Source organism: Ranitomeya imitator, chromosome 3, assembly GCF_032444005.1.
Source record: "Ranitomeya imitator isolate aRanImi1 chromosome 3, aRanImi1.pri, whole genome shotgun sequence".
NCBI lineage: Eukaryota > Metazoa > Chordata > Amphibia > Anura > Dendrobatidae > Ranitomeya > Ranitomeya imitator.
In genome coordinates this window covers 399,549,825-399,571,278 of record NC_091284.1, presented here as the reverse complement: position 1 = coordinate 399,571,278, position 21,454 = coordinate 399,549,825, and the positions used below count along the sequence as shown (strand labels likewise).

The window sequence follows — 21,454 nt, the reverse complement described above, 5'->3', positions numbered from 1 at the left end:
TATGGTACTTCTTCCATTCTGAGCTTTCCACTGTACCTGAAAATTATTTCCCGATTACATACAGGGTACTGGCACACTCTGTAGAAATTGCAAAACAAACCGAGATCCATTTTTTTTTTCCTATTATCTCTTATAAAAAATTAAAAACTTGGGGCTAAAACATTTTAGCTGTAAAAATATAATTATTCTATCTGAACCTCCCAATGGTATAAAGTTCTATGAGGCACATGTGGTGTCAACATGCTCACTGAACCACAGATGAACTCATTGTAGGTTGTAGTTTGTAAATTGGGGTCACTTATTGAGGAGTTCTGCTGTTTTGGCACCTCAGGGGCTCTGCCAATGTGACAGACAACCCTCAAACCATTCCAGCAAAATCTGAACTCCAATATGGCACTCCTTCCCATCTGAGCTACGCACTGTGCCTCAAAAGTAGTTTTCAACCAAATTTTTGTGGAAACAATAATTTTCCATTTACTCAGACCAATGTTATACAACTAGGTGAATTGCCTGATGTTTATAAATGCTCACTTCATTCCTAGATACAATTCCTAGAGAGGTGTAGTTACGGTCTTCTAAAATTTATACGTTTATAACATGCAGGTCAGAATCCAGATACCCCTAAAAGAAAGAAGTGTCGCTGCAGAAGAAGAAATGCTTGGCACCCACAGTGAGTGGCTGTAACGTTACAAAGACTGTGTTATTCGACACACACCAACTCTACCAGCTATATAGGAAGACATACTTCTGAAAGGTCTGTCAAACTCTGCAGCAGGATCCTGTGGAGAAATGACTGCTTATCTGCAGTGTATGGACACATATTTTGGATGCAAATGTTGTAAGTGGATTGGACTTTCATTTGACTTTCTTCAATGATGCGCAATGACTACTATGTTAGGCTCCAGGATGTTCCAAGGATATTCTATGCTGGAGCAATACTATATGTAAATATATATGAATGTGTTTATGCTTCCAAACACAAAAATACATGCAACAAGTTGAGGACAAAATTTGGTACATGGATACAAGACTTTATTTCTATTTCTCATAAAATAGATAACTGTGCTCCCCCTGTTCTTGGGCTATTATTGTGATAAAGGAAATTGCTTTAATGGTGGTCTTTACCACTTCCCTTCATCTTCCATAGAACATTACGTACAGTAACAGAACAAACAATTCTCCTGTAAGCATATCATTACAAGAATTATAATCGACCTAACGTATTGTCCAATATACTGTACAAGATATGGATAACATTGTTTTTCTGCAGTAGGACAACTGCTATAACCAAAATATGGTTAAAGAGAAGTATAATGGCCATCATATTTTATTACCTTCAGTAGAAATAAAAAAATAAATAATCATCTGAACCAATGGTGCCAAACCAAAGTCATCAAATTCTTGCTACCAAAATATAGTGTCAATCAATAAATTACTATATATTCACTATAATTTAAAAAAGTAAGATTAATAAAAGAAACAAAAACAAGTGGTACTCAGCTCACCAATTATCTGCAGCTCTGATTTCAAGGCTTACCGATTCCCCCTCTGGTCTCCAATTCCTGGTGCCTCTCAACACACAAGAAATGACCTTATGTCAATCACAGGTTAAGGTGGGTCACCTTGAATGGTAATTTCCTGTATATCAAGAGAAACAGAAAGAAGACCTGCAGGGGACCTCGGAAACATCGCAACAGAATTGGCAAAGTGAGTAGCAGTTTTGTTTCTGTTTATCTTGTTATTGTGACTGGGTGTTGTAAAAAAAAATTTAAAAAAAATGGACATCCCCAAACAAAAGTGCTGTTTAACCAGTAGATAATGGAAAATTAAAAACTTTCACGATTGGATATGTTTGAAAATAACATGTTGTTATGTTGTGATAAACTTATAATGGTGCCCTTCCTGTGCCCAATATTGTAGATGTTCTTTATCTGCCTCGCCTACTGTATTCTCACCCAGCCCTTGTAGATTGTGAGCCTTCGCGGGCAGGGTTCTCTCTCCTCCTGTACCAGTTGTGACTTGTATTGTTTAAGATTATTGTACTTGTTTTTATTATGTATACCCCTCCTCACATGTAAAGCGGCATGGAATAAATGGCGCTATAACAAATAATAATAATCTGCTGGTCAGGCATGCAGTTTCTATTGGACTCACGGAAGATAGCAAAAGTAAGTAGGATACGGAAATAATCTTTACTGATGTCACTGGCATGGACATCTTCTAGCTGCTTATTTATATATGTTACTCCGTTCTGCCTGTTGCTTTAATCTAAGTAGCGATAATATGTCCTATAGTAGGACAGCTTTGAGCTCACCTCAATAAGTCACACTGGAGCAGTACAGCACATATGGCTGGAATATGAGCTTGTATTGCAAAAGTGTGATTTATTGCAGTGAGCTTATAGGACATCTGCGATAGATACTTAGATGAACTGAACAGGCAAAGAGTAACATCATATTAATAAGCAGTATGGAACAGTAGGGAATATTCACTTCTCCTCCTTCCCTGTACTGACTTCGGCGTGATCAGTATAAACAGCATGTGTGACTAGCCGCTAAAGCATCTTAATAATTAGGTACAGGCACTTACACAGGCTGCATCTTGGGCGCCATTACAAATTTATCAAACAGCAACATTTATTATAACAACGTCATATTGTGGAAATGCTTAATTTTGCATTATCTCTTGATTAAGCAGCACTTTGGTTTGAGGGACAACCCCGTTCAGGTTGTCTTATAAGGGAAACAAATAATAACTCCTCAATGATCTCGGTTATTTTAGCTGAGTAGAAAGGAACTAAAAGATCTGCAACACTGTGGTGAGAATAATGGTAACAATTAGTAAATCCACTGTTCAGTTACCTTCAGTAAAATACAGATATGAAATGTTGCCTTTTGTTCACGTTTGCTTATGGCATGTTAGCTGGCGCCATCAAGTGACCCAATATCGTGAAAAAGTACAGGGCTTATATAAGGTTAAACAACTGTCAGTGACTTCAGTCATTTGGCTTCATCACATACACTTTTATAATGTTTAGAACCTACAGTTTCAGTAAAACTGTAATAAATTAAACTTTAAATATACCTTTAGGTTTCTGTATGTATTGTCTTTACATCCTCACATGTATGGTTTCTAATCTTATATTATATGCACAATAGAAACCCATATTGTGTATTTACTGACGTCTCCAAATGAGTTTACAGTGAACAATGGCATGTTTTAATGGAGTGGATACTGTATAAAAATGAAGTGGGATCAAATTATTATTCACAGATAATCTACCCAGAACAGAAGGACACTAGTTAAACCACACTCCCTCTAATGAGAGGAAGGAGACATAGCAAAGTGCAAATCTAGACAAAATAGGAAACTAATAACTTACCCCCCCTTCCCCTAATAAATATATTAAATGTAGCGTGCATAGTAACTCCCTGCTTTAGTGCATCCGTTACCCACTATATCTCATTTCACATAGACCACCTTGTTTCCATCAGAGCAGAAAAACTGTAAACCAGTTACCCTACTTTTTAGCATATCTAAACTTTCAAGGTGTCTCTGGTCCCATTTCGCACCTAAAAATGCCCTCCCCACCCATCGACCTTTGTGCCCGAATTCTCCATGCAACCCATGGTTACTCCATATAATAAACATAATACAAGATTTAGAGTAATAAATAAATTAAGGGGTAGGAAGTGGGCTGATTGGTTGGCAGTGCATTCAAGTCCATCTAATGCCCAAAAGGATTCTGGGACATGCCGCTATGCAGAGGCGAGGCACGGCCATTGGAAGAAATGAAGGTTTCCCAAACTGCAACGAGGTTCAGAACTGTGAGGCTGTGCTGGGATCACACTGCAGTAATCGTACGATAGATGGATCACTCTTGGCACCTTTAATAAACTCCTCCAAGGATAGTTTACCTGCAAAGAAATGAGCAGATCCATATTGGGGTGAACCTGAAGCTACACAAAGAATACAAAATTGCCAAATCAGAGTGTTTCCCTGGAATTACACCTACAGTGCCTTGAAAAAAATATTCATATACTGTGAAATTTTCTACATTTTTTCACGCTACATCTGCAAACTTAATTGTATTTTATTGGGATTTTATGTGATATATCATCACAAAGTAGCAGATATTTGTGTAGTGTAAAGGAAATGATGCATGGTTGTCTAAATATTAAAAAAATGTAAATCTGAAAATTATGACATGCATTTGTATTCAGCCACCCTGAATAAAATACTTCTCTATTTGCTGCAATTATTGCTTAAGTCTTTTGGGGTATTATCTCTACCAGCTTTGCACATCTACACACTGAAAATTGTGCCCATTGTTCTTTGTACATTAGCTCTAGCCAGTGAGATTAGATGGAGGAGTCTCTGAACAGCAATTTTCAAGTCTTGTCACAGATTCTCAATGGGATTTAGGTCTGGACTGTGACAGGGCCATTCACACACAAATATGCTTTGATCTCAACCATTCCATTGTAGCTCTCACAGTATGTTTAGGTTTGTTGTCCTGCTGGAAGTTGTACCTACGCCCCAGTCTCAAGTCTTTTGCAGGTTTTACTCCAGGTTTGCCCTATTTAGCTCCATCCATCTCCCCATCAACTCTGACCAGCTCCCCTGTCCCTGCTGAAGAAAAGCATCCCCATAGCATGATACTGCCACCACCATGTTTGACAGTGGGGATGGTGTTTTCAGTGTGATGTGCAGTGTTAGCTTTTTGCCACACATAGCGCTTTGCATTTAGCCCAATAGGTTCTACTCTGGGTTTATCTGACCAGAGCACCTTCTTTCACACGCTGTGTTCCCTACATAGCTTTACTTCTTATGGCTTACTTTCAAAAATAGCTTTCTTTTTGCATTCTTCCATAAAGCTCAGATTTGTATAACATAAGACTAATAGTTGTCGTAAGAACGGATTCTGTCACCTAAGCTGTGGATCTTTGCAGCTCCTCTAGAGTGACCAGGGCCTCCTGACTGCTTTCTCTAATTAGTGCTTTCCTTATTTGTGCCATACTCCTTCAATGTTTAGATGATGGACTGAACGGTGCTCCGTGAGCTGTTCAGAGTTTAAGCTATTTTTTTATAACACTTCTTTACTTTTCTCCACAACTTTATCCCTGACCTGTCTGGTGTGTTCCTTGGTTTGCATGATGCTATCTGATCCCCAATGTCCAAACAAACCTTTGAGGCCTTCACAGAACAGCTGTAGGTATACTGAGAATAAATTATGCACAGGCAGACTCAAGGAACTAATTAGATGACTTCTGGATGCAACTGGTCACTCAGGATTGTTTTTAGGGGTATTAGACTACAGGGGACTGAATATGAATGCACGTCAATTTTCAGCTTTATGTTTTTAAAATAATTAGAAAACCATTTACCATGTATCACATAAAACCCCAATAAAATATATTTAAGTTAGTGGATGTAACATGTACATATGTGGAACAATTCACAGGGTATGACTGCCATTTCAAGGTACGTAATATTACATTATGCCAAATATCAATGCCAATGCACTAACTTCCTAGCCCCTTTTGCAAAACCCCAGGGATGCAAATAAATAGTGTTCCATTTTGACATCACTTCCAAAAGTCATGTGACCTAGTAACAAGATCGCATCACCCAATAGCCCAAGTGTTGCACATGTTTGCAGACACTGGATGCCAGCCAGAGTTGTACTTACTGCTGCTCAGCTTCTGTCTATTTCCATAGTTCCTGTGCCAAAAGAAGCTGCTCTGGCGCAAGCCTGACACTGGAGGCAGCATATGGCATGTGTGGTGGAGATCAATAAGTTATGCTCTTTCCCAGGCACGAAGGAAATAGGAAAACATTGCTCATTTGCTTCTGAACACATACAAAGTGAACCAGGCATTATGTAAAGCACGCTGTCACAGACATGGCAGGTCATTCCCTCTGTAGCTGGGATAAAGGACTGCTCTATGCTTCCAACGTACCATCATTATTTGTGTCCATCTGTCTGAATATTTTCTCTGTGCGTTTCTCTGGTGTGGACTCATCCTCTGGCATTTTCATTACAGAAGAAACCATCTTATAAATTGCCTATGAACAGAAGTCAGAAAGGAATCACGCATAATGTTATAAGCTAGACCAAAAGCTTAGGCTTTTATACAATAAATCCATGAGCCGTGAATCATGAATGCACACCGCGACCAATAGGCGAACACTGTAAACTGGCAACTAGGGTCTACATATACATGTGGGATTATACTATATGATATATATAGATAGATAGATAGATATATATATATATATATATATATATATATATATATATATATATATATATATATATATATATATATATATATATATATATATATATATTGTACAAATAAAAAACATACACGAGCTGCAACTGCAGCACGACCTCAATCTATGTGGTTTAAAACAAGTCTACCACTGTTAATGGCCACATGGTGAATGGCGGATTAGCTGCATAACTATGCCACAAATAACGATGAATTGCTATTGCCTGCAATTATTTTAAATTACATGTCGACATGGTTTGACCGCATGGCGGGCGCACTACATTTGTATAGGAGAATATTTGTACATATGTTACATCATATATCGTGCACAATCCTTTTATGCATTCCTGCAACAATAACGCCACTGATAAGCGTGCTACATAAAGCATGCAATCATCTTAACCAATCGATTGACTGATCAGCAGCCAGGGAAAAAATCAGGCCATATTCCTGCAGGGTTATTTCCGAACATCACAGAACACAATCTATATTTAAAGGCTTGTTCCATCCTTTCTGATTATCATTGCATGGGAAAGGATAGAATAAAAAGGATATACCTGTTGAAGCATTTGACAGTTTAGGCGTGGGCTGTTTGCTCGCTATACCTAGCGAACGCAGGAGGTTCGCTACATAACAGCTGATGGACCACAAGTAGCTTCAATTTTACATAGACTTGTATAAATTAATGAATACAAAATGTTAAATGAATAGAAAAATAAAAAAATAATTTCCCTACCGTTCTGAAAATTAACAAAAATCTGGTATTATTTATTATGTTTGCTTGTATAGAGCCATCATATTCCGCAACTGGTATATACTCAAAGAAGAGCCAATCCTGTGCATTCCTGTCTGTAACTAACACTGCATATATGAATGATACCACAGTATCGCTTTTTATAACTATTCTCTGTCTAGAAAATGCATTTTAATTCTCCATTTACCTGTACTATCTCCAACATCTCCTCCCGGCTGATGTAGCCATTGCCATCTAGGTCATACATACTGAATGCCCATTTAAGTTTCTGCTCCAGTTTCCCCCTTGAGGTCACACTCAGTGCAATGATGAACTCCCTGAAATCTATAGTCCCGTCACCATTTGTGTCAAATGTGCGGAAAACGTGCTCAGCAAACTTAGAGGCATCTCCATATGGGAAGAAATTAGCGTAGATCTTCTTGAACTCTTCCACATTGAGAATGCCAGATGGACAGTCCTTCAAGAAGCCTTTATACCACTCCTGCAGCTCGTGATCTGAGAATTCTGTATTCTCCCGCAGGTCCTGCAGCATCTCTGGACGGAGCTTGCTGTTCTGCTTCCCCATCGCCTGGGCAAAGACAAACATTATATTAGTAAAAAATATTACAAACTATAAAGATGCGTATATATAAGCCATTATGGCTCGTGTTCTCTTGCACTATACAGACAATTTATAAAATACACTAGCCACACTTCTTTGAGCCGACTACTAGTCTTAATGTTGTGCAGGAGCTATACAATTCCACAAAACCATCCCTGGTTGCCAAGAAGAAGGCTCAGCTGTCTCTAGAGTCTGGGAAGGTTTGCAGCACAAATAGACAGGTCGCAAGGTAAATAGCTCATTTGCACGGAGGACACAGGTAGAAATCACAGATGTCCTATGGGTTCTTGGCCATGGACCAACAAGGTTAGATCAGTCTCTGCTAAGGGACTTGCCTTTAAAGAATCGCAGATACTTTAGTTCCATTTTTAACAATCATCATTAACCCACAGAAGGGAAAAGAATAACTTATTAATCTTCTGTAAGGAGGGACATCTGTATCTCACTCTGCCGAGACAAATGAAAGACTCAAGGCCGTAATTAAGGAAGGAGACATGCAATCTCACAGTAAATCTGCGCATAGTCCATAGAGATCTGACTGTCATCTTACAAGTAAAAGCTGATTGGAAACATCTAGAAGCCATAGTACTCATTTTCGGCATTAAAAATTGTGCCAGATTTATGAAGTGAAAAAATGTTCAGTGTTCGAAGCATGGGGTTGATTACCGGAGATAAAGCACCAAGTTAACTAAAGCTAAATGTAAAAATTAATCTGAATACAACATTCATTTTGGAACCGCAGGCCTATAAGCCATATTCCTTTTTTGAAGGAAAGGGCAGTTTATAAACTCCTGCATGCAGTCTTCATTTCAGATGTCACTGAAAAAACTCTGCGTGTGTTAGGCCATGTTCACAGAGTAGTAGTGTGGTCAGTATTTCTCATGAATATTTCTACGGCCACTTTAACACATCAGGTTTTTTGTTTGAAAAAAACGGATCCGTTGGAAATAGTGTAAAAACTGATGCAACGGATCCGTTTTTCGAGAGAGAGAGAGATCTGCATGAATTCAATGGATAATCAGAATTGGAGGCCGGATTCATCTTTTCACATGTCCGTTTCACACGTTTTCTCCGTTTGCCGGAAATGACTATTTGGACGGATCTGGAAAAAAACGGATGAAACGTGTGGCCATCAGGCGCAATCCGGCACTAATACAACTCTATGAGAAAAAAACGGATCCGTTATTCTTCAAAACTTGCCGGATTGTGCCTGAAACAAAAAACCTGATGTGTGAAAGTAGCCAAACAAAACAAACCAGGAGAGGTGATAAATGCAGAAGTGGCGACATGTTTCTATTATACTTTTCGATGATTGTCCCACTCCTAGTTTTGGCTTACACATACGGATGTAAAATACTGCTAGTGTGAATGTGGCCATAGGAGCAGATTTGCAGCATTCATCCTTTGCATTGTAAAAGAGAACTCTGGAGAAAATTCAAGACAATCTGCCGCATGACTCCAAAATAGAAAACATTTACATGGATTACCTATATTGTACTTTTAATGTATTGTGTTTTTAATGTATTTTTAGTGTAAAAAAAACACAACCCTGATTGTATTCAAAGCTAAAAAAAAAAAAAAATAGGTACAAGATAAAAAAAATTGGTTAAAGTGAACCTTTCACCAGCTAAAATGCTATTAACCTGCCAGATGTGGGGTTAATCTTCATGGGCACCCTCACTTAGCCAAACGCTGTGGGGACAAAATGAACGTTATTCCCCCAGCAGCGTTCCGGTTTCAAACACAGGGGCGGCGCCAGCACCTGTTCAGGCACCGCTGAGAATACAGAACAGCACTTGTAACCGTGCCCCCGGCCCTGACTGACAGCCAGCCCCAATGCAGAACCAGTTGGCACGCCGGCTCTATCCCTATAACTGAAGCCTGGACGTTGCCAGGGGAATAAAGTTCAGGCACCTGCCACGGTAATAACGCTAATAACCTGCAGATTAAACCCATATCTGCAGGTTAAGAGTGGTCTTTCTGGTGGCACGTCCCATTTAATGTTGGCACATGGGCATCAAAGCCTGGCGGCCTATTTACACTGCATAATTATCATGAACAAGACTTCCTAAGAATATTCATTTCACAATACTCATGTAGCCTAAACAGGCTGCCGGTCACCCCACAGATGAGCAAAACGGTCGTTTGCCGGGTGAAATGATCTGTTTCTCTGCACAATAGGATCATTGTTCTCGGCAGCACACTGTCCAGTGTAAACTGGACTTCAGCTGCCAAGAATAGCCTATCCATACAGATCGTTCAGTGTGCATATGGCATCATTGGCATCTGGTGAATGGCGTTTTTGATACCTATTTAAATGGGTCGTCTAGGTTTGTCATGAAACACTAAGTGACTGCATACTTGTGAATCCTCACATTGCGCGCAGCATGTGCTTTGGGGATTTTCCAATGTCGGCAGTGAGACCGTAAGTAAGCGATATGAATACTCCTGGTCACATTCTAACTAGACGTGCATGGCTCAATGGAAGTGAATTGAGCGAGGACATGCACGTCTCATTATAAACGTTTGTGATAAACCTGGACAAACCCTTTAATACACTAAGAATGTGAACCTGCCAGGATTTTGAAAGCACTAGAGACATTGGAGGATGTAATTCTGAGGCCAAATAAAGCGCCTATAGTTACTGGTAGATGGGGGCACAGCAGTTCAAACATTTTTTATTTATTTATTCTTACAGCTTTCTACTTGTACTTTTCTATAGATGAGAACCACTAGGCGATAAAGGAATCTGTCACCCCAAAATTTGCCTATAAGATAAGGCCACCGGCATCAGGGGCTTATCTACAGCATTCTGTAATGCTGTAGATAAGCCCCCGATGTATCCTGAAAGATAAAAGAAACAAGTTAGATTATACTCATCCGGGGGCGGTCCTGGTGCGGTGCGGTCGGTGTCACAGTGCGGGTTCAGCGCCTCCCATCTTCCTCTACTTTTCCAGGCCTCTCTAACCTTTCCCGGCGCCTGTGCACTGCAGTACTTTGCTCTGCCCTCAACAGGGTAGATAAAACTACGCCTGCGCCGAAGCCGCGGCACGAAGCAAAGAGGACGACGTCGTATGAAGATAGGAAGCGCTGTACCCGGACTGCGACGCCCAACGGACCGGACCGCCCCTGGGTGAGTATAATCTATCTCGTTTTTCTTATCTTTCCGGTTACCTCAGGGGCTTATCTACAGCATTACAGAATGTTGTAGATAACCCCTAATGGCGGTGGCAGCAGCTTATAGGCAAAAAATGGGGTGACAGATTCCCTTTAATTAGCATAAAAGTATACAAGTATGCTGACCAAGTACACCCATTCATGGTGCCTATGTGCTGCTTGTCTTCTATTGCTAAAAACACACAGAGAAACTAACTATTTCAGACCATAACTGATCTTAGAGTTTGTGTGACGCTCATAGGATAGGGCGAAGACCAGGACAGATGCAAGTTAGTAAAGGGAATTATCAATAGACTCATGCTGCCCAAACCATGGGCGGCGTGAATAAAAGCCTGGCCGCTAGGTATGCCTTTTTCTTAAGCTCTATGTACACACATGGGAGAGAATGGTCGGGTAACTGGAGTAGAGAATCTGGTATGTATTTACTCTAAAACACTGCCGGTTTTTTTTGTTTTTTTTTGTTTTAGAAAAAGCATAATTTGAAAAGCCAGCCAGGGATTACATAGAGAGACCTGACTCCACTTGTGTCCTTGGAACCTCATCACTCTAGTCAAGTTCCCCTATAGTCCCCAGCCGGCTTTTTAAATGATGTTTTCTCTGAAACGTTGCATCATTTCAGAATAAAGCACACCTGGTTGAAATTGCATAGCCAAGCTCTGATTAGGCCCATGGTATGGGCAGCATGCATCTAATGTATTGTAATCTGAGAGCAGCATGATGTAGGTGCTGAGGTGCTGATTCCAGCGACATGTCATTAAGGCTACTTTCACACCAGTCCGTCGGTACGGGCCGTCGCAAACTGTCGGCCCGACGGACAGTGTGTTAATGTAGCACAACGTGGGCAGCGGATGCAGTTTTACAATGCATTCGCTGCCCACTGTGAGTTCCCGGGGAGGAGGGGGCAGAGTTTTGGCCGCGACGCATAAAAAAAACATTACACAACTTTTTTTTTGTGCGTCGCGGCCGCCAAAAACACGATGCATCCGTCGCACGATGGATGCGACGTGTGGCCATACGTCGCAATGCGTCGCTAATGCAAGTCTATGGAGAAAAAACGCATCCTGCGGGCAACTTTGCAGGATGCGTTTTTCTCCAAAACGACGCATTGCGACGTTCGTCACACAACGCTAGTGTGAAAGTAGCCTTACTAGACTGTGTTGCTGTTTTGTCAGCAGGAGATTACCACTACAAGACTGTATGTCATGTGCCTCCTGATCAAACCTCACCCCCACCACTCATTAGCAGCTTTCTGTTAATACTATTATTACTATTATTATTATTATTAATACACATTGTACACAGAAAACTGACAATCAGTGGTGTGGGCGGGGTTACACAGGGCTCAGCATTTGAGCTCTGATAGATTTGCAGCAGAGAAAACTGTGATTCTATCACACCTGCTGAACCTAGTAAACTAAGTGATTAGTGATGAACGAATATACTCGTTACTCGAGATTTCTTGAGCACGCTCGGGGGTCCTCCGAGTATTTTTTAGTACTCAGATTTAGTTTTTCATGCCGCAACTGAATGATTTACATCTGTTAGCCAGAATAAGTACATGTGGGGATTCCCTAGCAACCAGGCAACCCCCGCATGTACTTATGCTGATAGATGTAAATCATTCAGCTGCGGCAAGAAAAACAATCTCCGAGCACTAAAAAATACTCGGAGGACACCCGAGCGTGCTCGGGAAATCTCATGTAACGAGTATATTCGCTCATCACTATAAGTGTTACATCTCAGGATCTCGGTGCTTACCTCATGCTACTGTCATATTACATAGCAAACACATGCTGACAGATTCCCTTTATAGTCTGAACATGGTGCTTTGTCAACCTGCATGTCAGATACAAATAGGGCGAAAAAAATTGAAAGTTACGTGAATAAATTCAGGTTTTCATCTTTATCAACAATAAAGAGCTGCTAACTGTGCATATTTTTCTTAATTATGGATCTACATAATTCTAATTATAATACTGAGTGGAGGACACCTACTATTCACATTTATAGAGGATTCCCACTACCATTATCACCTATAATGGTTGTGACCTATCCTTGGCTTTAGGAAAGGTTACAATTATAAGATTCTAAGGGGTCCGACACCTGGAACCCCACCAATCAGTTCTTATCAGCTCCAGGAGCAGAGCACCACAACCCCACACACTGCTTGGCCACTCCTGGAGCTGATATGCAGTACCTGGGGGTGACCACTAAACAGTGTGTGGGGCTGTGGTGTTCTGCTACATACACTGTTTACATCCAGCAGATGCTAGAGCTGGTAACAACTGATAGGGGGTCTGACTCCCACCAAAGGATAGGTCATCAATACAAAGTAAAGGAAACCCCTTTTAAAATTAGGATTATGAACTAGGACTACTATTTGCAGAAAATAGAGTGCCTGTCCTAAATGCTGTCTTTTATTGTTGATTATCATAACAAAGTGCAATTTTTAACAACTTACATCTAAAAATTATTTTTTTTTTTTTTTAAAAAGGACAGATTTTAGGTCATTCTATACATTATAAAAATAAGGACCTATCCATATATACCACCTGTGTTATAATAAGCCACAACCACTTTGTGGCTCATGAAAATCATAATTGTAACAGAATTTCTGTGCATGAATGCTCTGGTAATAGACATATTTCTTCAATAGATTTATCCATCACATTTCGGGACCCAAAGAATTGGTGAGGTGTCTTATGCTACATTTACATTGGAAAAAAATATCGTAAAGTCTATGACCCATTTACTAAATGAAGCTCTACAGAAATCATTTGCGAACAGCAGAATTACAGGAATGTGGAGCCGTCTTCCTAATAACTCACTGGATTACAGTTCTCTTTTCCTACCCTGGATGAATCTGGTTGCTATGAGCATGGTCTTCACACTTAAAACCCCCCCGTATTCAGTATGAAATTAGGTTCTTTCCCATCTGCCCATGATGGGAGAAATAGTATTCTGCCGCATGACAGCCCTGAAATCAGGAGACAACACAGTGGATGATGGCCTATCTAATCCAGGCCAACAGATTGTGTAGAGAATTTCCCCTGTAATTTATTAAAGAAAGCAAAGATCCTGCAACCAGCAATTACCATGAACAGTGGGAGGCCCTAACGTGGAAGCAGACATATGTCAGAAGTGGGTAAATGACCACAGATCAGACCTGTATGGCACTGACTGCCCCTGCTGGGTGAATAATTCTCTAGGGCTGCCCTGCACATGTCACTAGTAAATCAGGAGTTCACACACATTGTAGGGTTACTGATTCATTAAAAGGGTCTTCTCAAATTTGAGAGCTATCTCCTATCCAAAGAATAAGTGATAACTTTCCGATTGGGGGGTCTGATCGCAATGGCCCCCACCGATCCTTTGAAGAGCACCAGTTGAGTGGAGCGGAGGACGATCATGCGCACTTCCTCTCCATTCACTCTAGTTCATTCTGCGCTCAGCAATCTCCGGCACTCCTATTAAGAATGAATGGAGCGATAGAGAACATGATCAACATCCGATCCATTCATCCGGGGCTCTTCAGAGCCCAAAAGTAGGGGCCACGGTGGTCTCACCCCAGCGATCAGATAGTTATCCCCTATTCTATGGATAGGGGATAACTTTTAAACTTGCGAATATCCCATTAAGAGTTTTACGCAAAAAAAATTGCATTTAAAACGTACAATTTTTTGAACAACAACCACATAAGCATGGTGTTTTTACGACGGATCCGCCATCTTTTTGAAAAGTGATTGTAGCATAAGTGTAAGGTATGGCCTAACACAGCCCAATAGATCCACTATCATTTAAGCCACAAAAATGGCTTATATTATAGCAGAAATGTACTCCAGTTCACGGCTGAAGCATTTTCTGACACAGAACTTGAATGATGCACCAAATTAATAAAGAACTTAAAAAGGTTTTCTACTACTTTAGCATTGATGACCTATCCTTAGGATAGTACCAAATGTGTTTAGGAGGGGACCACAATAAATATAGTGGGATACACCCAAGGTCTATACAAAAGCTATACAATACAAACAAAGAAAAAGCTACAGACCAAAAATTGGGGATCACCAAACACAAAAATAATTTTATTGAATACTAAGCCAACAAACATGTTAAAAACAATTAAAAGTCAGCAAAACTTGACATGAAAAAACCCAAACAGCTTACAATAAAGTCTATGGCTCCCCCTCCCAAGACCAAATAGACAGTCAGAGTAACATGGTAAACACAGTGAACAGAAATATCAATTGTTGATGAAGGCAAGGGCAATGCATACAGGTGCCAACAGTAACTCAATGTAAGTCTCAATGATACATATAAGTACATGAACATACACCATCAAAATAGCGACAATCTTTAGTATACCGTTACTCCACTGCACTGGTTCAACTTAATAGTGGGCAAGCAGCCTATAAGTTGTCTATCCACAAAATGCAGATATCAAACATAGCAATCGCACCAGCAAAAAAAACATACTGTGCAAGATAGCACAGTGGCTAATACAGACCTATAACAGCATATGGTGCGGATAAAGGCTTGGGAGCAGGGGAACCCATGGAGATGCCTGACGCGTGTCACCACCACAAGGTCCCTGCTATCTTGCACAGTATGGTTGTTTGGCCGGTGCGAGTCCTATGTTTGATATCTGCACTTTGTGGATAGACAACTTATAGGCTGCTTGCCCACTATTAGGTTGAACCAGTGCAGTGGAGTAACGGTATACTTTGGTTTGTCGCTATTTTGATAGTGTATGTTCATGTACTTATATGTATCATTGAGACTTACATTGAGTTACTGTTGGCACCTGTATGCATTGCCCTTACCTTCATCAACAATTGATATTTCTGTTCACTGTATTTACCATGTTACATGTTACTCTGACTGTCTATTTGGTCTTGGGAGGGGGAGCCATAGGCTTTATTGTAAGCTGTCTGGGTTTTTTCATGTCAAGTTTTGCTGACAATTGTTTTTAACATGTTTGTTGGCTTAGTATTCAATAAAATTATTATTTTTGTATTTGTGTTTGGTGATCCCCAATTTTTGGTCTGTAGCTTTTTCTTCGTTTGTATTCTATCCTTGGGATAGGTCATCATTGTCTAATCGGTGTCCACCGGATGGAAGTGCTCACTTCTGGAGCTCGTCTGCCCGCTGAAGGGTACTACAACTCCACCTCCTATTGATTTGAATAGCAGGCGGATGTATAGTACCCTGCCTCGGCCACTATCAGAAAACAGCCAGTTCCGCAAGTGAGTACTTCCAGCCAGTGGCCACCGACACCGATAACAGCTGATTGGCGGAGAAGCCGGGTTTCGGATCCCAACCAATCAGATATTGATGACATATCCTAAGGATAGGCCATCAATGTAAAAGTAGTGGAGAACCTCTGTAATTAACTTGGAACATCTTACTCCAGCAAACTCCGAATCAAAACTGGCATACTAAACGCTAGTCTTGATGAGTTCCCTGAAAAGTCTCTACAGATATAAATATTTCACGAATCCGTTCATTCCTCAACCATGAATCTGGAAAAACCCTAGTCCATGCCCTCATCATCTCTCGCCTTGACTACTGCAACCTCCTGCTCTGTGGCCTCCCCTCTAACACTCTCGCACCCCTCCAATCTATTCTAAACGCTGCTGCCCGACTAATCCACCTGTCCCCCCGCTATTCCCCGGCCTCTCCCCTCTGTCAATCCCTTCTCTGGCTCCCCATTGCCCAGAGACTCCAGTACAAAACCCTAACCATGACGTACAAAGCCATCCACAACCTGTCTCCTCCATACATCTGTGACCTTGTCTCCCGGTACTTACCTACCCGCAACCTCCGATCCTCACAAGATCTCCTACTCTACTCCCCTCTTATCTCCTCTTCCCACAATCGTATACAAGATTTCTCTCGCGTATCACATCTACTCTGGAACCCTCTACCACAACACATCAGACTCTCGCCTACCATCGAAACCTTCAAAAAGAACCTGAAGACCCACCTCTTTCGACAAGCCTACAACCTGCAGTAACCACCGATCGACCAAACCGCTGCATGACCAGCTCTATCCTCGCCTACTGTATCCTCACCCATCCCTTGTAGATTGTGAGCCTTCACGGGCAGGGTCCTCACTCCTCCTGTACCAGTTATGACTTGTATTGTTTAAGATTATTGTACTTGTTTTCATTATGTATACCCCTCCTCACATGTAAAGCGCCATGGAATAAATGGCGCTATAACAATAAATAATAATAATAATAATACAGATCTTTCTTATGGACCCACAGAGAAGATAGAGTGCATCTTTTTGGCACTGTAAACTATGAACGAATCTGTGTGTTCTTATATGGCACTAATGGAGCGTCCCTTGATTATTTTTTCACAGGTTCTCATGCAATTACTGAAAGAGAAAAAAAAATGTTGGTGAGGGTATGTACAAAGATTGGAGGAGCTCGGAGGTACTGTATAAGGAATCTACAAAACCTACAAGAAACAAAATGAGCAAAATCCCTGCTGTAACTAAATAAGTAAAAAGCAAAAGTGCATTTAAATAACAGAGTTCTTAGTAATACTGTTTTTGATAAAAAATAGCATAAAAGCCATCCCACCACGACAAGGTAACTTTGATTGGGACAGTCCTACACTGTCTAATATTAAAACCTTACCATCTGTCAGAGTTGACCTCAGTGTGTGAATAAGGGCAGACAAATTATTCACACACTGAGGTCAACTCTGACATCGTAAGGTTTTTAATATTAGACAGTGTAGGACTGTCCCGATCAGAGTTACCTTGTCGTGGTGGGATGACTTTTGTGTTATTTTTTATCAAAAACACTATTACTATGAACTCTGTTATTTAGATGTACTTTTGCTTTTTACTTAGTTACAGCAGGGATTTTTGCTCATTTTGTTTCTTGTAGGTTTTGTGCGCTTTATGGTCAATGTGAACATGCGTTTATGTGCTGCATGTATACCAACTCAAACCAAGCTCAATTTTTGTGTGTTTTTTCTTTGTATAAGGAATCTGCAGCCATTTGCATGCAACTACATGTGCAAACAAAATTTGTGATTGTTTTAGAGCTGGATTTCTAGCGTAAAATGCATCACGATTTCCCACCTTGTCAGTATTCATGAAAAATGGCAGCAGTGATTATAATCGCTTATTTTTGTAGTTTCAGATACATCCATGCAGGAAGAAGATCTCAGAGTTAGCAGCCCGTGGTGAATGTCTGTAGCATTGAAAACTAGGCGAAACTAGACTTTGTCCAGATATGATGTGTGAAATTATTTTCTAATTCCTACAAAAATAAAATGTACTCCTATGGAAACCTTGTTTACTCTGGAAATGGAGTAGAAATCAATTACATGCCAGAAGTCTGGTCATTACAGCAGGGGGAGGCAAACGCAATCTCAGCCATCCAGTCTTGTTTGGCACATTGGCTCATGCCTAGGGTTAGATATTTTATAGGGCACCGAAGCAATATGTAATTGTAAGTTATTGTCATGTAAATTCTACATTTGGTTAGTTGTTGACCATGCCTGCCCAGATGTGACAACATGAGAATGCTGGTGGCACAAACAGGGATGTGGAAAATGGAAACGTCTACATATGGGCCGCTTCGTTAATTTGCCCCAGTTATGAGTGGAGTAGGTAGTAACTGGGAATTACAATGTTCGGTGGCGCATTGCTACATTAGAGTATATATGGGTTATTCACCTCTGGGGATAATTTTTTTTTTTTACTGAAATGCATGTATTTGGGTCTAAAAATTATTTTTGCAATTTAATTTCATTAAAAACGTTGCATTGTTTTGCTTTCACAAGTTTTCTTTCCTTGCACATTCAACCCCTGTGGTCATAATTCAACTGAGATGAGCTAAAAAAAAACCAAACATATCGGGCCGGCATAATGGAGTTCGCTTATGGACTCTCAGATAACTCATTCTGCAGCCAGCGATAGGCAGCGGCACACAGAGGCTGTAGAAGGCAAAGGGTACAAGAGCTTTAATGAAACCCAAATACAAAAATCAATTTTAGCCATAAATACATGCATTTAACTAAGGAAAAAAAAAAAAACGGTCCCCAAAGGTGACCAACCACTTTATTTCGGGAAGCGTAATTACGTCTGTGATGACATTCCCGCATGGACAACGTGTAATAATATACTATGACCTAGAAGGCTCCCATATGTATACAGTCATCTATTTTTGCTTTATGGCCAGTGCTGATCCAGATACCCTGGTGTATATTTGCGCTGAACGCGGGCATGTCACCTCCTCCCTGTGTGTGATGGGAATTCATTACCGGCTGGCTGATCTCGGATTATCCCAGAGTCTGGTGCAGCTGTTCAGCACAGCTGGCATGTGCGGAGTATCTCTGGACACCAAACCCAGCAGATGTGACCCCTTAGAGAGAGGGAGTACCAGGGCGAGCCCAAAGAGGGATCTCTCCTGTTTGGTAGGGGCTGCCCAACAGACTGGGCATGAAGTTACCCCGGGAATGCCCCCATGTGAGTGGGTACCATGTAGCAGTGATGAAGGAGCCCATCAGTGGAGCTGCTCCACATGTACCGGACACAGAATCCAGACTTTTACCAGGATGCCAGGCTGTGCCCATGTCTAATGATGCCATATTACATAATTCCCATTATATAATATATGCACAAGTCACACACCATCTCTACAATGCGATCCAGACCAATGGAGGGCTTCATAGTAACCTGAGGACCCTGTGTATGGAGAAGTTTCCATATATACCCCTGCTGATACGTCATGGCACTGCCAGGGGCACACAATAACGTGCCATACATACACTGACTGGAGCGAGGCATTACCTTATCCCTGTGTCCTGTCCTCGGATGAAGATGTAATCTTCCAGCGCCCCAGGGTGTGCTGCCTCCTATGTAACGGCTCTGCCCCCGCTCTCGGTGGGTGTGAGAGGCCGGTGACCGCCGCTTGTCGTGCTTCCCAGGTGAGCGAGTCCGGTAGAGCAGCCCCGGTGTGTCTGAGCGTGTGCTTCTCCCTGGAGCAGCTGAGCGGATTGTACAGCTTACACCGAGCAGCCGGGAGCCGGCACAGCTCACAGCTGAGGAGAGGGGGGACGCGTGTGCGACCTTCCACACCAGTGTCCTATACACAGGCTTTAGGACTCGTTCGCTTTTACCGGCGTCTATAGAAATGTATTATGGACAGCGAGTAAAATAGTCAAGACATCGGAACCGTAAACCAAGCAGAATAATACATGTAAAATAGTGCACCCCCCTATGCGGGACGTGGTTCAGTCCAGTTCTCAGCACAAACTGAATGAGGCTTCAGAAAGATCAGAGACTGATGCACAGCAGCGACCGCTCTCCTCCTGTGATGGCTGGAGACCTGGGAGACTTCCCGGGCGCTGTGTGCGCAGCTATCCTCTCCTCAGGCGTTACTGTGCCCTCAGAAATCACTGCTGGCTCAGGCTTCGTTCACACTTCGTTTTTTTCAGGAGCTTTTGAATTGAAAACTTAAATCCGCCTCAAAAATTGCTTCAAAAACTCTTGGAAACTCAACTTCCATTGATTTCTAAGGCTACTTTCCCACAATGAGTTTTTGGTGACTTTTTGATGTTGCAGATTTTCTGCACCCATTAAGTAAAATAGGTCTACTTTCACACTGGCGTTTTTTTGAATATGTCGCAATGCGTCGTTTAGGGGAAAAAACGCATCCTGCAAAGTTGTTTGCAGGATGCGTTTTTGCCCCATAGAGTAACATTACAGACGTATTGACACACGTCGCAACCGTCGTGCGACGGTTGCGCCGTATTGTGGCGGACCGCCGGGAGCAAAAAACATTAAATGTAACGTTTTTTGCTGCCGACGGACCGCTTTTTCCGACCGCGCATGCGCGGCCGGAACTCCGCCCCCACCTCCCCGCACCTCACAATGGGGCAGCGGATGCGCCGGAGAAATGCATCCGCTGCACCCGTTGGGCAGCGCATCCAACGCTAGCGTGGGAATCTCGGCCCAACGCACTGCGACGGGCCGAATCCGACGCTAGTGTGAAAGTAGCCTCACTTGCATTTTTTTTTCTTGAAAATACACAAAGTAAAAAAATAATCAAAAGCTCATCGTGGAAATGTACTATGATAAGAAAATACGCAGGAGGAATTTGGAGAATTTCGTGTTCCAACAACTGAGCGAAATGTGTCAAGTCTCGATTTACCCAGACCGGCGATGGAAGGCGTGTGAAAGACGTGTCTTGATTAATCAGGAGTGTCTGAAAAGTGTCTCTCATCTCGTCACACATCTTACTCCAGTCAGGGACTAAAGTAAGATTTCTGGTGCAAGGGGCAGACGGATGTATTTCTCGTGTGAGGATCACATCGCGATCCTCGGGCTGGCATTCGGCTCTCCTGACCTGAGCATGACAGGATGTATTTCTATGCAGCAGTCACACTCAGGAGACCAGACGGTCAGTCCGGGGTTTGGGATGCGATCCTCACACGAGAGATATGGCCGTTTGTCCCCTATAAGGCACGCCACAGCTTGTCATAAATCAGGCGAATTGTGGCATCATGCCCTCGTCCTGCCTCCGCTCTGCCCACTTGGGCGAATCTGGCGGGAAAACATTTCTCAGAAACTCCATCATGCGCAGCAATATTGCAACTTTTCAAAGAGATTTAATT

At 41.7% G+C, this 21,454-nt stretch overlaps 2 protein-coding genes across 2 annotated transcripts in view; one reads left to right on the top strand and one right to left on the bottom strand.

The window, feature by feature from the left end:
- The window catches only part of TMEM54 (transmembrane protein 54), a 64,989-nt gene extending 63,619 nt beyond the window's left edge, over positions 1-1,370 (top strand). The window contains exon 6 of the mRNA XM_069757070.1: positions 604-1,370. Coding sequence (XP_069613171.1) covers positions 604-684 — 81 coding nt within the window. The 3' untranslated portion in view covers positions 685-1,370. The remainder of the gene's footprint in view (positions 1-603) is intronic.
- HPCA (hippocalcin) lies at positions 1,019-19,823 on the bottom strand. The gene is made up of 4 exons (XM_069757071.1): positions 19,629-19,823; positions 7,220-7,600; positions 5,964-6,069; positions 1,019-3,917 (listed from the first exon to the last, which is right to left on the bottom strand). Exons 2-4 carry the CDS (start codon positions 7,595-7,597, stop codon positions 3,820-3,822), a joined length of 582 nt encoding a protein of 193 aa, XP_069613172.1. The 5' UTR covers positions 7,598-7,600; positions 19,629-19,823; the 3' UTR covers positions 1,019-3,819.
- Between the last annotated feature and the right edge of the window lie 1,631 nt (positions 19,824-21,454).

What these genes read in the sequence shown, in the direction of transcription:
- HPCA (XM_069757071.1), bottom strand. Translation starts at nt 7,597, where the DNA reads ATGGGGAAGCAGAACAGCAAGCTCCGTCCAGAGATGCTGCAGGACCTG. An exon ending in AGATGTTGGAGATAGTACAG is followed by an intron (nt 6,070 to 7,219) that starts GTAAATGGAGAA and finishes TTCTGTTCATAG; the next exon opens with GCAATTTATAAGATGGTTTC. An exon ending in GATGGACACAAATAATGATG is followed by an intron (nt 3,918 to 5,963) that starts GTACGTTGGAAG and finishes ATTTCTTTGCAG; the next exon opens with GTAAACTATCCTTGGAGGAG.